General features: G+C 58.7%; 7 protein-coding genes across 7 annotated transcripts; 5 read left to right on the forward strand and 2 right to left on the reverse strand.

The window, feature by feature from the left end:
- Positions 1-480: 480 nt before the first annotated feature.
- FRD1 (fumarate reductase) lies at positions 481-1992 on the forward strand (the record flags this gene model as incomplete). The annotated part of the gene is made up of 1 exon (NM_211269.1): positions 481-1992. One exon carries the CDS (start codon positions 481-483, stop codon positions 1990-1992), a length of 1512 nt encoding a protein of 503 aa, NP_985914.1.
- Positions 1993-2412: 420 nt separating this feature from the next.
- On the reverse strand, positions 2413-3309 carry SUR7 (Sur7p; the record flags this gene model as incomplete). Its single annotated transcript, NM_211270.1, has 1 exon — positions 2413-3309. The coding sequence occupies one exon, from the start codon at positions 3307-3309 to the stop codon at positions 2413-2415; it is 897 nt and encodes a 298-aa protein (NP_985915.1).
- A 659-nt stretch (positions 3310-3968) lies between these two features.
- On the forward strand, positions 3969-4610 carry CDC8 (bifunctional thymidylate/uridylate kinase; the record flags this gene model as incomplete). The annotated part of the gene is made up of 1 exon (NM_211271.1): positions 3969-4610. One exon carries the CDS (start codon positions 3969-3971, stop codon positions 4608-4610), a length of 642 nt encoding a protein of 213 aa, NP_985916.1.
- A 4-nt stretch (positions 4611-4614) lies between these two features.
- Positions 4615-5055, reverse strand: APS2 (Aps2p; the record flags this gene model as incomplete). The annotated part of the gene is made up of 1 exon (NM_211272.1): positions 4615-5055. The coding sequence occupies one exon, from the start codon at positions 5053-5055 to the stop codon at positions 4615-4617; it is 441 nt and encodes a 146-aa protein (NP_985917.1).
- A 167-nt stretch (positions 5056-5222) lies between these two features.
- Positions 5223-8303, forward strand: PEX1 (AAA family ATPase peroxin 1; the record flags this gene model as incomplete). The annotated part of the gene is made up of 1 exon (NM_211273.2): positions 5223-8303. The coding sequence occupies one exon, from the start codon at positions 5223-5225 to the stop codon at positions 8301-8303; it is 3081 nt and encodes a 1026-aa protein (NP_985918.2).
- A 331-nt stretch (positions 8304-8634) lies between these two features.
- AGOS_AFR372W (AFR372Wp) lies at positions 8635-10959 on the forward strand (the record flags this gene model as incomplete). The annotated part of the gene is made up of 1 exon (NM_211274.1): positions 8635-10959. The coding sequence occupies one exon, from the start codon at positions 8635-8637 to the stop codon at positions 10957-10959; it is 2325 nt and encodes a 774-aa protein (NP_985919.1).
- Positions 10960-11479: 520 nt separating this feature from the next.
- On the forward strand, positions 11480-12883 carry UGO1 (mitofusin complex protein UGO1; the record flags this gene model as incomplete). The annotated part of the gene is made up of 1 exon (NM_211275.1): positions 11480-12883. The coding sequence occupies one exon, from the start codon at positions 11480-11482 to the stop codon at positions 12881-12883; it is 1404 nt and encodes a 467-aa protein (NP_985920.1).
- Between the last annotated feature and the right edge of the window lie 12 nt (positions 12884-12895).

The following is a 12895-nucleotide window of genomic DNA, read 5'->3' on the forward strand; positions in this document are numbered from 1 at the left end:
ACTAAAATGTTTGATTCTTTTGGTACTTATAATTTCAACGGCAGCTATCCGTTAGATGCACAAAGTTTGCATGTCACTGGAGGTTTTTAATTCGTGCGTCAGCGACTGATATGCGTTATCCACACAGTGATAGTTTTTTTCCCTCCATGTACACATGAAGCTTTTGTAAGGAATACAACTTTATATAGTATTATAAATCCTTTCTGCACAGGTTACTACCTCGTGGACCATTTGTCGCACTGGCGTGATGTCTGTAAAAGGAACGGTTACCGGATCACGCCATACCAGCTGCTCCCACGCTCGAAAAGTAGTACAAATAGGTCTATAGCGACGTGTGCGGCGGCATCTGCTGATTTCGGAATTCGCTGTAGTCAACGGCGCTGGATACAGGGGCACCATTCAGGATACCCAGATTTACAGGAAAGCTAGTCGTATGGACAACTTCGCCCGTGCAGCAGTATATTTATTTGCATGTGAACAATGTTAAGAGGGCGTAGCAAGACAGTGCTGACATTGATACTGTTACTTGTAACGGTCAGACTCCTGTTTAATCGCCTACGTTCGAGAGGCCCAGAAAGCAATCGGAGGATAGACATGTCTGGTAAAGTTCAGCCTGTTGTCGTCGTCGGACTGGGTCTTGCCGGTCTGTCGACTGGGGCGCAGCTAGTCAAGAATGGGGTGCCGGTGATCTTGATGGACAAGGCTTCTGCCATCGGCGGAAATTCCGTTAAGGCCTCCAGCGGCATAAACGGCGCTGGTACTCAGGTGCAGGAGCTTCTTGGTGTGTATGACTCTGCTGACTCCTTCTACAGAGACACCGTTGCGTCGGCGAAGGGTGCCGGCGCCAGCGAGCTAATGGACAAGCTTGCAAGGGACTCCGCAGGTGCTGTATCGTGGCTGCAGAATGAATTTGGAGTTAAACTGGACATCCTTTCGCAACTGGGAGGGCATTCGAAGGCTAGGACACATCGGTCGAGCAGCAACATACCCCCAGGGTTTGAGATCATATCGGCCATGCGCAAGAGACTGGAGTCAGTGCAGAAGGAAAACCCAGCTCTCGTGAACTTCCGCTTGGAGAGCAAAGTTGTTGATCTCGAACTGGCGGATGATGCAGTCCAAGGACTACGCTACATGGACAAGGCCGGGGCACAGCACATATTGCACACGAAGAATGTAGTTTTCTGTACTGGCGGGTTTGGGTCGTCCAAGGAGTTGTTGGGGAAGTATGCCCCCCATCTCCGGGACCTTCCTACAACAAACGCGCAGGGTACTACGGGAGATGGACAGGACCTGATGCTCCGTGTTGGTGGGCAGCTGATTGATATGGAGCATATCCAGGTACACCCCACGAGTTTTGTGGATCCTAAAGATAAAGACAGCGGTAGCAAATTCCTGGCGGCTGAGGCACTGCGCGGCAATGGAGGTGTGCTTTTAAACCCCAGCACTGGCCGGCGCTTTACGAACGAATTGGCGACACGTGATGTACTTACGGCTAGCATTCAAGAGCACTGCAAAGAGCATGTGGCTTACCTTGTTCTGAGCCAAGGGGCATATGAAACTTTGCAAAGCTTTGTCAACTTCTACATCTCTAAAGGGCTGATGCGAGCGTCCACCGTTGGCGAGCTTTCCGACGAGATCGGAGTTCCGAAACAACAGCTGGCGTCGGAGCTAGAGGCGTACTCCGCCGCAGAGGTGGATCAATTCCAGCGTCGGCACATTATCAATGATTTTGGCCCGAGTGTTGATGGGTCGACAGCAATATATGTTGGCTTGATCACACCCGCAGTCCATTTTACCATGGGCGGTGTTCGAATCAATTCCAGAGCGGAAGTGCTGAGCAGCGCAGGGACGACCTATAAAGGGCTTTACGCCGCTGGAGAGGTATCCGGCGGCGTGCACGGTAGAAACAGGCTGGGTGGGTCTAGTCTCCTGGAGTGCGTCGTTTTCGGGAGGCAGGCAGCAACATCGATTACAGAAAGGTTGCAGGCGTGAACTCTAGCAACCCTGGCTCAGTAACAGACAGTTTTTGCCTGAAATGTGTCATTTAAATAACAGCAGATAGTAGGTAGCATACAAAATTAATTAGAGACGTCAATTAATACTGCAATTAGGAAACTAGGGATATCAACTATAATTATTAAAAACGTCGAGTAAAAAGAATTAATTGGACGGTCCTTGAAATAGAGCCGAAGAAGCTGAAGAAGAACAGTAAATAGTGAATACGATGAGAAAGGCCTTCAGGTGCCGCTTTTGAGTGGGTAGACATAAAGCATTTTGGTTTCTTAGATCAATCGAAAGGAATGTGCGTCCTTGGATATTTTGATGCTCTTTTTAGGTACAGGTGGACTGCCAAAAAATGGCTTGTTCGCTAGCCTAATGGGTATTATTGCGTGACCAATCTGCCGTAGTCAGTTAGAGGGATTCGTCATCCACAGTGTTCTTAGTTTTCCTAATCTTGAAAAACTTCACACCGCTCTGGTGCCGCTGAGGCTCTGCGACAGGGGCCTGCACCGGGCGCACGTCATTGACGGGCACAGCGCCGCCCTCAAGCTCGGGGTTCGTGTCGTACACAATCGAGTGGTCCATCTGGCCATCGCTCCCGTGCTTGGTGCCCTGGTACTTGAGCGCCTGCTCCTTGTAGTGCTGCATCTCAACGTACTCCTTGTGTGCGGTCCACGCGCGGCGGATGAAGGAGATCCCGCTGAAGAAGAAGACCAGCAGCGAGCACGCCACACTGGCCCACGCAATCCCCATCAGCTCCGGCCCGATCTTCGCCTCGCGCCCGTCGTCGCGGAACACGTTGCGCGCCATCACAACAACCGCCGTCTGGCACGCCACTGCCGCTACGTTGAACACGCACCCGATCAGCACCATGGTGAACACCACCTTGGTGAACGAGTACGAGCACCACGTGAACACACAGAACAAAAACGCAATCGCAATGAACGACAGCGCGATCCAGAAGAAGCAGAACGCAAAGCGCGACAGGTAGAAGAACGTGTCCTGATCCTCCACGAACCGCGCCGGCAGGACCCCTCCAAAGTTGTCCGCGGGCGACAGTGGGTACGCGGGCGACATCCGCCCGCACTCGCGGTTGTGCGCGCCCTCCCCGTTGCACAAGCCCCAGAACGTCCACTTCGACCACCCGAACGCCCCGTTGAACCCGTCGGTCTGCGCCCGCAGCCAGTACAGCCGGTCGATCGGCGAGGACTCGATCGACCCCGAAAACACGATAAACAGCAACAGCAGCGTGTTGCCCGCGAGCAGTATCGCCGTCAACAGTTTGCCCGAAACGCTGAACACTCCCATTATGTATAGTCCCGCTACTCTAGCCACGTGCTGATATTCTCTTCTTTGCAGTCGTCAGCACAAGTCTTAATCCAGACAGCCAACTACTTCGTGTCAGAGCGAAAAGCCGGTCCGGTCCGCTTCTGCTCCTTTATGAATGAACAAGCCTCTACTGCCTAAATACCCTGTGAGAGCAATAAAATTTGCTCCCATCCCTACCGTTTTTATGGCTTCAAATGTGCTAGAAGCCTTTTTTTCGTGTAAACAAATAAGACCCTCTTGCACTAAGGAAGGCCGCACCGTCCTCCGCGGAAAGCAGTGTGCACCGCACGCTTCCCTGTAGCTTCCTCGTGCTATACTTCGCTTTCGGGTGCCGCAGGGTTGTCCGCCCGTGCTTCTCCTTGCGCTCCTAGCCTCCGTGCCGCGCTCCACAGGGGCCGGCTGCAGGTTTCCCTCCCAGTGGCATTACGTCCGCAAATGCCGCACAGAATCTGGCCACAGGGGAGTGCGCTCAGTTACCCGATTGGGTTTAGGCCAGCGCTGCGGGCGGGCCGCGGTGGGAGACGGGGTGCACGGTCGCGGTCACGTGCCGCCGTGGGCCGCGGGTCACGTGTGTCACGTGCCGGGGTGGTGAAAGCGCGCGCGCCGGGGCACGCGTGGCGTCGCACAGCACACGGCAGATGACCAGGGGAAGGCTGATCTTGATCGAGGGGCTAGACCGCGTCGGGAAGAGCACGCAGGTGGGTGTGCTGGCCGAGCGGCTGCAGCCGCACGTGCAGCTGATGCGGTTTCCCGCGCGCGACACGCCGGTGGGCGCGCTGCTGGACCGGTACCTGCGGGACCGCGACTTCGAGCTGGCGGACCAGACGGCGCATCTGCTGTTCGCGGCGAACCGGTGGGAGTGCGCGGCGCGCATCGAGGCGGCGCTGGCGGCGGGGCAGCACGTGATCCTGGACCGGTACGTGTACTCCGGGGCGGCGTACTCGGCGGCGAAGGCGGTGCCGCGGATGGACCTGGAGTGGTGCGCGGCAGCAGACCGCGGGCTGCCGAAGCCGGACCTGACGCTGTTTCTGACGCAGGGCGCGGCGGCGGCGGCGCAGCGCGCGGGCTACGGCGCGGAGCGTTACGAGCAGCCCGACTTCCAGGAGCGCGTACGCGCGCAGTTCGAGCGCGTGCTGGCGGCGGAGGACGCGGCGTACCGCGCGGAGCATCTTGTTTTTGTCGATGTGGCCGGCAAGTCCGTGGCCGCCGTGGCCGGCGAGATATGGGCGGCGGTGCAGCAACACTTGGCGCGCGACGCAGGCGCACTTATGTACTTCTAGGTATCTACGCTAGCTTCTCCACGTGCGTAATGCGCTCCAGCAGCACGTCCTTCGAGCACTCCCGCAGCTCGCCGCCGACGAACATCTCGTCCATCACCATATAGGCCTTATAGAAGTTGAACAGGATGTCGAGCTCGCAGACGTTGCCGAAAAACAGGTCCAGCACCTCCACGAAGAGCTGGATGTGCGCGAGGTAGATCAGGCTGTCCTCGTCTGGGCCGACGCCCATCAGGAAGTACAGTCCGGCATATCGCTTGTACACCAGCTTCGTCGCGTCCGAGAACTCGATGAAGTTGCTCTGCATGTGCGGGTCCCGCGCCATGATCAGCTTGAAAATTTGGGCCAGCTGGTCTCTGTCCTGCGGGATCTGCATCGACGTGTCGAACCATCTGCAGAGCCTTATGATGCCCTGCTTGTTGAAGCATAGGATGAACTGGATGGGCATCTTGCGCTCGGCTCTGTTGGCGTTCTTTGTGCGTGAGGGGTGATGCCCGCTGTACCGTGAAGTGCGCGCCGGACAGCCGACATTGGCTGTCGCCTGCGGACGCTGACTACAAGAACAGCGCGCAGCGCAGAGGCCAGAGCGCGGTTGGACACGCAGTACACAGAACTATGACAGCGGAGCAGTCACTTGAGTTCTTCCAGCTGAGAGTGGTGTACTCCGATGCGATCCGGGGCAACTTTGTTCGCCTGCCAGGGAACGTGATCTCGGTGTTAGAGTCGACGGCTATCCCGGTCCATGAGTTTGGGATTCAGGTGCAGCCTGGCGGGTGGTACGTGGGGTGGGACGGCCACGAGTCGCAACAAACTGTCGGCGGGCAGCCGGTGCTGGAGGTGAACCCGGTGCTGGGTGGCGAGCTAGGGGTGCAAGTTGGGCAGACGGTGGACATCCGCGTGAGGCACTACGACGAGCAGGCGGTAGCGGCGGAGGTGTACGTGGAGCCGGAGGGCAGCGACGACTGGGAGGTAATTGAGGCGAACGCGATGTTTTTCCAGGACGAAATGCTGTTCCAGACACGGATAGTGAGTCCGGGAGCCAAGCTTGTGTGCTACGTGGACCGCATCGTGGCGCGCTGTCGCGTGCAACGCGTGGTGCCCGAGAGCCTGGCTGCGGCGCGGCTCTCGACGGACACCCTGGTGGTGGTCGCCCCGCGCGTGAACAAGGCGCGGAAGGCGGCGGCGCCCGCGGCGGCGGAGCCGCTGCCGGTGGCTGAGAAGGCCAAGGCGCTGGGGTCTGTGCTGTTGCGGAGCACGTTCCGTGCCACGGCAAGCCCGCGGCTGTCGGTGGAGGTTCCGCCCGGCGGCGTGCAGTCGCCGGTCGCGTTTGTCAGTGTCGTCCGGAACCCACTGGAGCTGAGAGCGCCCTCCAAGGAGGACGCCGTCACACAGCCAGCCAGAAGAATTGCAGTCGAGGTATTTGCGAGCGGGGAAGTCCCAGCTGGACACGTTAGTCTGTCGCACTCCGTGTGGCAATGCCTGGCGTTGACCAGGGATAACGGCGAGAAGGTTAAGCTTGAGTTTGTCTCCGATGTGGCAAGGGACGACCTGGTGGTATCGGTGCACAAGGCGAATACGGAGCAGAAGGTCAAGAAGGTGGTGGTAGGCGGTGTCGACTCTGCGAACCAGACACTGCTGCGGAGCGCGGAAAAGCTTATGGCAGAGATGCAGGGCGGCGTTTTGACAAATAAGCTACTGTTCGCGGAACAAATGCTTCTGATCGAGCTGAAGTGCGAGAGCGGCGGTAAACTGGACTATGCCAGGCTGAACTCGGGCGACAAATTAACATGGCACTTATCCAAGCACGAGGTGGAGGTTCCAGTAAGTGATGTGGAACCCTCGGTTGGTGTCCCGAAGAAAATGGTCGCGATGGACAACTTGATTGAGAGCCTTGTGGCTTCCTTGGCCGCGCCTGTCGGCAAGTCGTGCCACTGCGTGCACGGGCCATCGGGCATGGGCAAGACTTCGCTTTTGCGAGAGGTTGAATACCTGCTTCTGCGAGACCACGGTCACTCTACCAAGTTTGTGGACTGTGCCGAGTTGCCGGAGACAAACAGTGTGGCAAAGATGAAGCAGTTCATCCAGCAAACACTGGCGATTGCCTACTGGAAGGCGCCAACGGTCTTGTTCTTGGATAACGCAGACTTCCTCTTCCCCAGCATGAAGTCCAACGACGACGGCGCCGGGAACAACCCGGGCAACGCAATGAGCCAGACGTCGACCAAACTGGCTCACATATTCTACACAGAGCTGGGCCGTATCTGCCAGAAACGCACCGATGCGGTGCGCGTCGTCCTCGCGGCTGAGAAGGCCGACAGCCTGAACGCGGTCTTCTCGACAAAGCACGCCATCGGGCATACATGGCCGTTGACCGCCCCAGGACGGCCCGAGCGCGAGCTAATCGTCGCGGCAGCCTTCCAGCGCCGTGCGCTGCGTTTCTGCGATAGCCTGAACGCGGCAGATATCGCGCTCGACACCGAGGGCTACTCCCCGGCCGATCTCGAGACGCTGGTCGACAAGATCTTCCACGAGACGCTCTGTCGCGCTGACCCGGGCACCCCGCTCGTGGCAGACCGCGCCGCCTTCAACCAGGCATTCGAGGGCTACACCTCCGCGTCTCTGCGCGGCATCAAGCTCCAGAAGAGCACCGGCGTGCGCTGGTCGGACATTGGCGCGCTAGACGGCGCGAAACGCCTGCTGCTGGAGACCCTGGAGTGGCCGACGCGCTACGCTCCCATTTTCTCGCAGTGCCCCCTACGCCTGCGGTCCGGCATCCTGCTCTACGGCTACCCGGGCTGCGGCAAGACCATGCTCGCCAGCGCCGTCGCGCAGCAGTGCGGCCTCAACTTCATAACCGTCAAGGGCCCAGAGATTCTCAACAAGTACATCGGCGCCAGCGAGCAGAGTGTGCGCGAGCTCTTCGAGAAGGCGCAAGCCGCGAAGCCCTGCGTGCTCTTTTTCGACGAGTTCGACTCCATTGCCCCCAAGCGTGGCCATGACTCCACCGGTGTCACGGATCGCGTAGTGAATCAAATGCTGACTCAGATGGACGGCGCAGAGGGCCTGGACGGCGTCTACGTGCTAGCCGCTACCTCCCGCCCAGACCTCATTGACTCCGCTCTGCTACGCCCGGGGCGCCTGGACAAGAGCGTGCTCTGCGATATGCCCGCCGCCGCAGAGCGTGCCGCCATCCTCCGCGCCATTGTGACGTCGGGGGCGATCACGCTCGCCCCCGACGTCGACCTCGCCGAGATCGCCGCCCGCGCTGCGGGCTTTTCAGGCGCGGACCTCCAAGGCATGTGCTACAACGCCTACCTCAAAGCCGTGCACCGGGCGCTGCATGCCCGTCCAACAACCCAGCCGCGCGACCCGACCACCGCGCCCCCGCCCGCACACGTCCACCTGAACGCACCCAACAGCGCCGCGCGCTCGCACGCCCTCGCCAGGGCCCAGGAGATACTCGGCGCACGTGGCCGCCGCCCCGCGCAACCCACGTCCACCCAGACACCACCCGAAACGCCCGTCGCCAGCTTTGATGACATGCTGGCTGCGTGCGCAGAGACCAAGCCGAGCATCTCGTCCACTGAGCGGGCCAAGCTGCAGCGCATTTACGCCCAGTTCGTCAGCGAAAGAAATGGCGATATGCCGAACGGCGAGGCCCCTGACCAGATCGGGACGCGGGCCACCTTGATGTAGATGATGACGCAATGTTGCCGCGCGAGGCGACTTGCGGACCCCGCCGCAGCCCGCGGCAGCCACCGAAAAATAGAAGCACCGGTCCGCCGATAAGGTCGACCTATATAGCGAAACCAAAGACGCTGGCGGCCGTGCCATCTACGTTTCAGCTCTCGAACGCCAAGCGGCGATAACGTACAGCTGAATCATTCGTTTCTTTTTCGCACTGGCGGTGAAAAACGAGCAAGCGCAGCGGAGCCCTCTCAGGCCGGCGATTTTTCACACATTCAGCAACTGAGTCCTGGGCGGGCAGAAGTTAGGCGCAGACTTTGTCCATCAGTGATAGACTAGGATGGGGCTACCTAGCACGCACGGGCCCGCGAAGTCCATGATCCCAGCAGAGATCATCGAAAGGACGCCGTCTGCACAGCAGACGGCTGACGAGCGGCGCGCAGGCGTCGGCGGGCGGGCGCGGGAGTCGCATGTCGGGTCTCCGGAAGAAGAGCCGTACGGACGGGCGTCCAAGAACCCGTTCAAGAAGCTGTTTGGGCGATCAAAGTCGCATCACGTGAGCGCCAAGACGCACGGGGCGGACGGGCACCATGCGGGCGGGGCGGGACACGGGGCGCACATCAACGGCGTGGGGTTTGCGCGGTCGCCCAGCAACTCCTACCTGCACAAGCCAGGTAAGGCTGGCGCGGTGCTGCCGTCGATCGCGCTGCACAACTCGAACCCGTTTGCGAACGGCGGGCGCAAGCCAAGCGTGGAGTCGCCGTTCTCGGTGCTGGGGACGGGCACAGACGTGGCGTCTCCCCGGGAGCCGCACGCCGCGGTGCTTTCGTCGCGCAATGCGTCGCATCACCTCGGCACTAACATGTACACGCCGTCTATCTCCGTGCAGTCGTCGCGAAGCCTGAGCTATTATCAAACGGAGGGCCAGGATAAGCACGAGAAGATGCTGCCGCTGCCCGTCAAGAACCCGAATGACGAATTACCTGTCTCGTTGAAGCAGCCGAGCGTGCTGCTTACAGACAACTTTTCTTTTCCCTCGGGGGCAGACGGCGAGCGCAAGGTGATCGGGGAAGGCGGCTCCAGCCAGGTGGTCACGATTGTTTCTAATTACCGCAGGTCTGGCGTGTATGCGCTCAAGCGCTTCAAGATGTTCTCGTATGAGGAGCCTGAGGAATTCTACCAGCGGTGTATGAAGGAATATCTGATAGCGAAAAAACTTGACGGTCATATCAATATCATCAAGACATTTTATCTAATGAAGGTACCGTCTTCGGCCACAAACGGTGTTAAGAGAAGCTGGGCTTTTGTCATGCAACAGTGTGTCCAGGACATGTACTACTACACAACCCTAACGGGGTGGCATAATAAGCCGCTCGAGGAAAAATGGTGCTGTTTTAAGCAAATAGCACGTGGTGTACGGCAAATGCACAATCTAGGGATTGCACATCGAGATATCAAACTGGAAAATGTCCTCGCAACGGATTACGGCGCGCTCAAGCTGACGGACTTTGGTGTCTCCACTTATGCCATAGAGTCACCAGACGATCCCAGCAGTCCCAGGATCAAGCTCAAGGGCTTCTGTGGCTCACCGCCACACGTTCCTCCGGAAGTCATGATCCTGAGCTCCGAGAAAAGGAAAAAAACTCCTGTTCCCGAGAACAAGCTTGAGTACGATCCTTTTTCCATGGACATGTGGGCCCTCGGGATCGTGATGTGGTCGCTGATCATACCGACCCCCCCGTTCCAAGAGGCACACAAAGACGACAATCGTTATCGCCAGTATTTGGCCTTTTATGACCAGTTCACGCGCTACAGCACGAGCTTTAAGAAGCCGAACGTGTACAAGCAAGGGCCTGGGGCGGAACATCCAGATTTTTCGAAGTTCCAGAGCACAGACGCTACCCGCGTCTGCCTGCGACTCCTGGATGCCGACCCTGAGACGCGCTACACTATGGAGGATCTGTTCAATGACCCGTGGTTCCAGTCGATCGAGACATGTGTCGATGAATACACGGAGGAGCCTGTGAAGGTGCCTGAACTTCGAAAGACGACGGAGGGGAGCGACTCGCCGTTTGCCCACGATATCTTTCCGAGCGACGAAGAAACCACCTTGGCGAATGCCAACGTCACGCATACTTCAAACCCTTTCCTCGAAAAGCCCGGCCATGGTGCTGGGGCTAGCAGCTCTTTTGGTAGTGCGCCGACACCCCGCCCCTCCTCAAGCTCTCGGTCTCTGATCAATATTGCAGAGGGCTGCGAGACCGGCGCGCTAGTGCAGGGCTCTGTTGAGCTTCCAACGCTAGACGAGGAAGAATGCAACGTTGCTAACGGGCTCGCGACCGAGGTCGGATGCTCGTCTCCGCTGCCGCCGATTAAGAAAATCAGCAGTCTCTCGCTAAATGAATCCTACAACGGCAGCTTTTTCGCCGCGCACCACTACCAGGACTTTGCCTCACCGACGACCTCCAGCGGCGTAGGCCCTGTTCCCAACGGCCACTCTCTCTCGCGGTCTTCCAGTGTGGCGTCCCGCGGCAGTGGTACAGTGGGCTACACCGGCCCCAACAGCAGCGGAAGCTCCGTCACATCCATCGTCCGCTCCAGAAAGAAAAGGACAGTGCACCGCCATCACGAATGTAACGGTAAGCCCCTGGCTGGGACCCGCTGACCTCGCTTCTCCGCTGTTTCAGGCTTGTGCCTGGGCCTACATCTGCCGTCTCTTTGTACTTACCCTTACATGCTCCTACCAACAGCCACCTGCTACCATATCACTATTTGGCAGCTTAGTGGCATACGCCTATCTACGGGATCAGCAGATTATGCGTCGTATACCCTACACAGAAACATATTCACTTTGGATAGGCAGTTGTAATTGCAGGTTGTGTTCTATAACTGTAGCATATCACACATCATCATCATTATCATTATCATTATCATCGTCATCATCATCATCATCATCATCATCATCATCATCATCGTCATCATCGTCATCATTAGTCATCTCCGTCTTGGCACGGGCGTCTTGGCACGGGCGTCTTGGCACGGGCGTGGCGAGATATGTCCGATTACATAATAATAAATCACGTGACTGCTAATGCCGTATTTAGTGATTGGTGAAGCTGGATTTGCTCTGGTGACAAAAGGGCAGTCCAACGGGCACCGTACACGGGAGAGAGGGTGTGCATGAGATGGACGACCTCGGCAACCATACACAGCTACGGCCTTACTATGACCCCGAAACATTCAATGCTGGATACACCGCGGTGTTCAAGCCGGACCGTGGGGTCGTGGACGCATGCGGGCAGACAATCGCGTCCAAGCTGAATACCGTCGCCCAACAGGGCGTCAAAAAATTTGGCAGGAAGATAGGCGGCCAGGGGCGGATGCTAAGCGAGCTCACGACCGGGCTCAAGGCGCGGTTTGATGGGGAGCCGCGGCTGGAGGGTCTTGATGGCCGCGTTGCGAAGGGGTTCGGGCAGCTGGAGTGGAACGATCTGCTCAACTACCGCATGTGGCAGGGTCTGCTGCAGCGGCTGCTGCAGGATTTCCTCAGGAAGTACTGCCAGCACCTCATCCAGCTGCCGTTCGACACTGCGCGGCTGCTGCTGCAGGTCGGGGACTTTGGCGGGGTTGAGAGCGCGCAGCAGCGGCAGGACAAGGCTGCGGGCGGCGACGAGGACAGCGGCGACGAGGACGTGGACTACTTTCCCAGCATCAGCTCGCAGATCAACGACAGCGAGCGGTGGCGCGGGCACACAGACGACCCCGATGCAACCAAAACGCACGTCGTGCAGCCCACGGGACTGCACACGATGGACGTGCTCAACGCCGTGATGGACAAGGAGGGGACGCGCGGCGTGTGGCGCGCCAACAACACGATCTTCATATACAACTTCCTGTCGGAGTCGCTCGACGCCTGGTTCACGGGCCTCCTCTCGCCGTTCCTGCAGATCCCGGACCCGTACTTCATCGACATCATCAACTCGCCCGACGTGCAGAAGTCCGTCGCGCTGACCTTCGCCGCGGCCATCTTCACCGGTTTGGTCCTGCTGCCACTCGACGTCATCAAGACGCGGCTGGTGGTCGGCGCCGTCGCCAGCACGCACGAGCGCTCCCTGCGCAGGCTCGTCAAGCGTTGGTCCTGGAGGGAGTACATCCACTCCCTGCCTGGCGAGCTCGTCGTACTCAACGTGCTCAACTCGCTGCTGTCCAAGGCGTTCCGCGTCTTCACCAGCATCGGGCTGCACCGGCAGTACAACATCGACCGCTTCTCTAGCCGTTACGCCTTCCACACGCTTGAGTTCCTCTCCGACTCCCTCCAGCTCTTCTTCAAGCTGCCCGTCGAGGCGCTGCTCAAGCGCGCAGAGCTACACTACATCCTCGAGCCCGCCTCGCCCTTCCACCTCCCCGCCTCCGAGCTCATCGTGCGGCCCCGTGCCTACCACAACGTCTTCGTCACGCTGCGCGACTACCACCGCCTTCCAGAGCTGTGGCGCGGCTGGCGCATCGGCCTCACCGGCGTCGTCTGCAGCCACGGTCTGCGCCTCATGGAGGCCCAGCAGACCGTCCTGGAAGAGGAGGAAAAGTTCTGACGGCCGTGTAAA

Source organism: Eremothecium gossypii, chromosome VI, assembly GCF_000091025.4.
Source record: "Eremothecium gossypii ATCC 10895 chromosome VI, complete sequence".
NCBI classification, from domain to species: domain Eukaryota; kingdom Fungi; phylum Ascomycota; class Saccharomycetes; order Saccharomycetales; family Saccharomycetaceae; genus Eremothecium; species Eremothecium gossypii.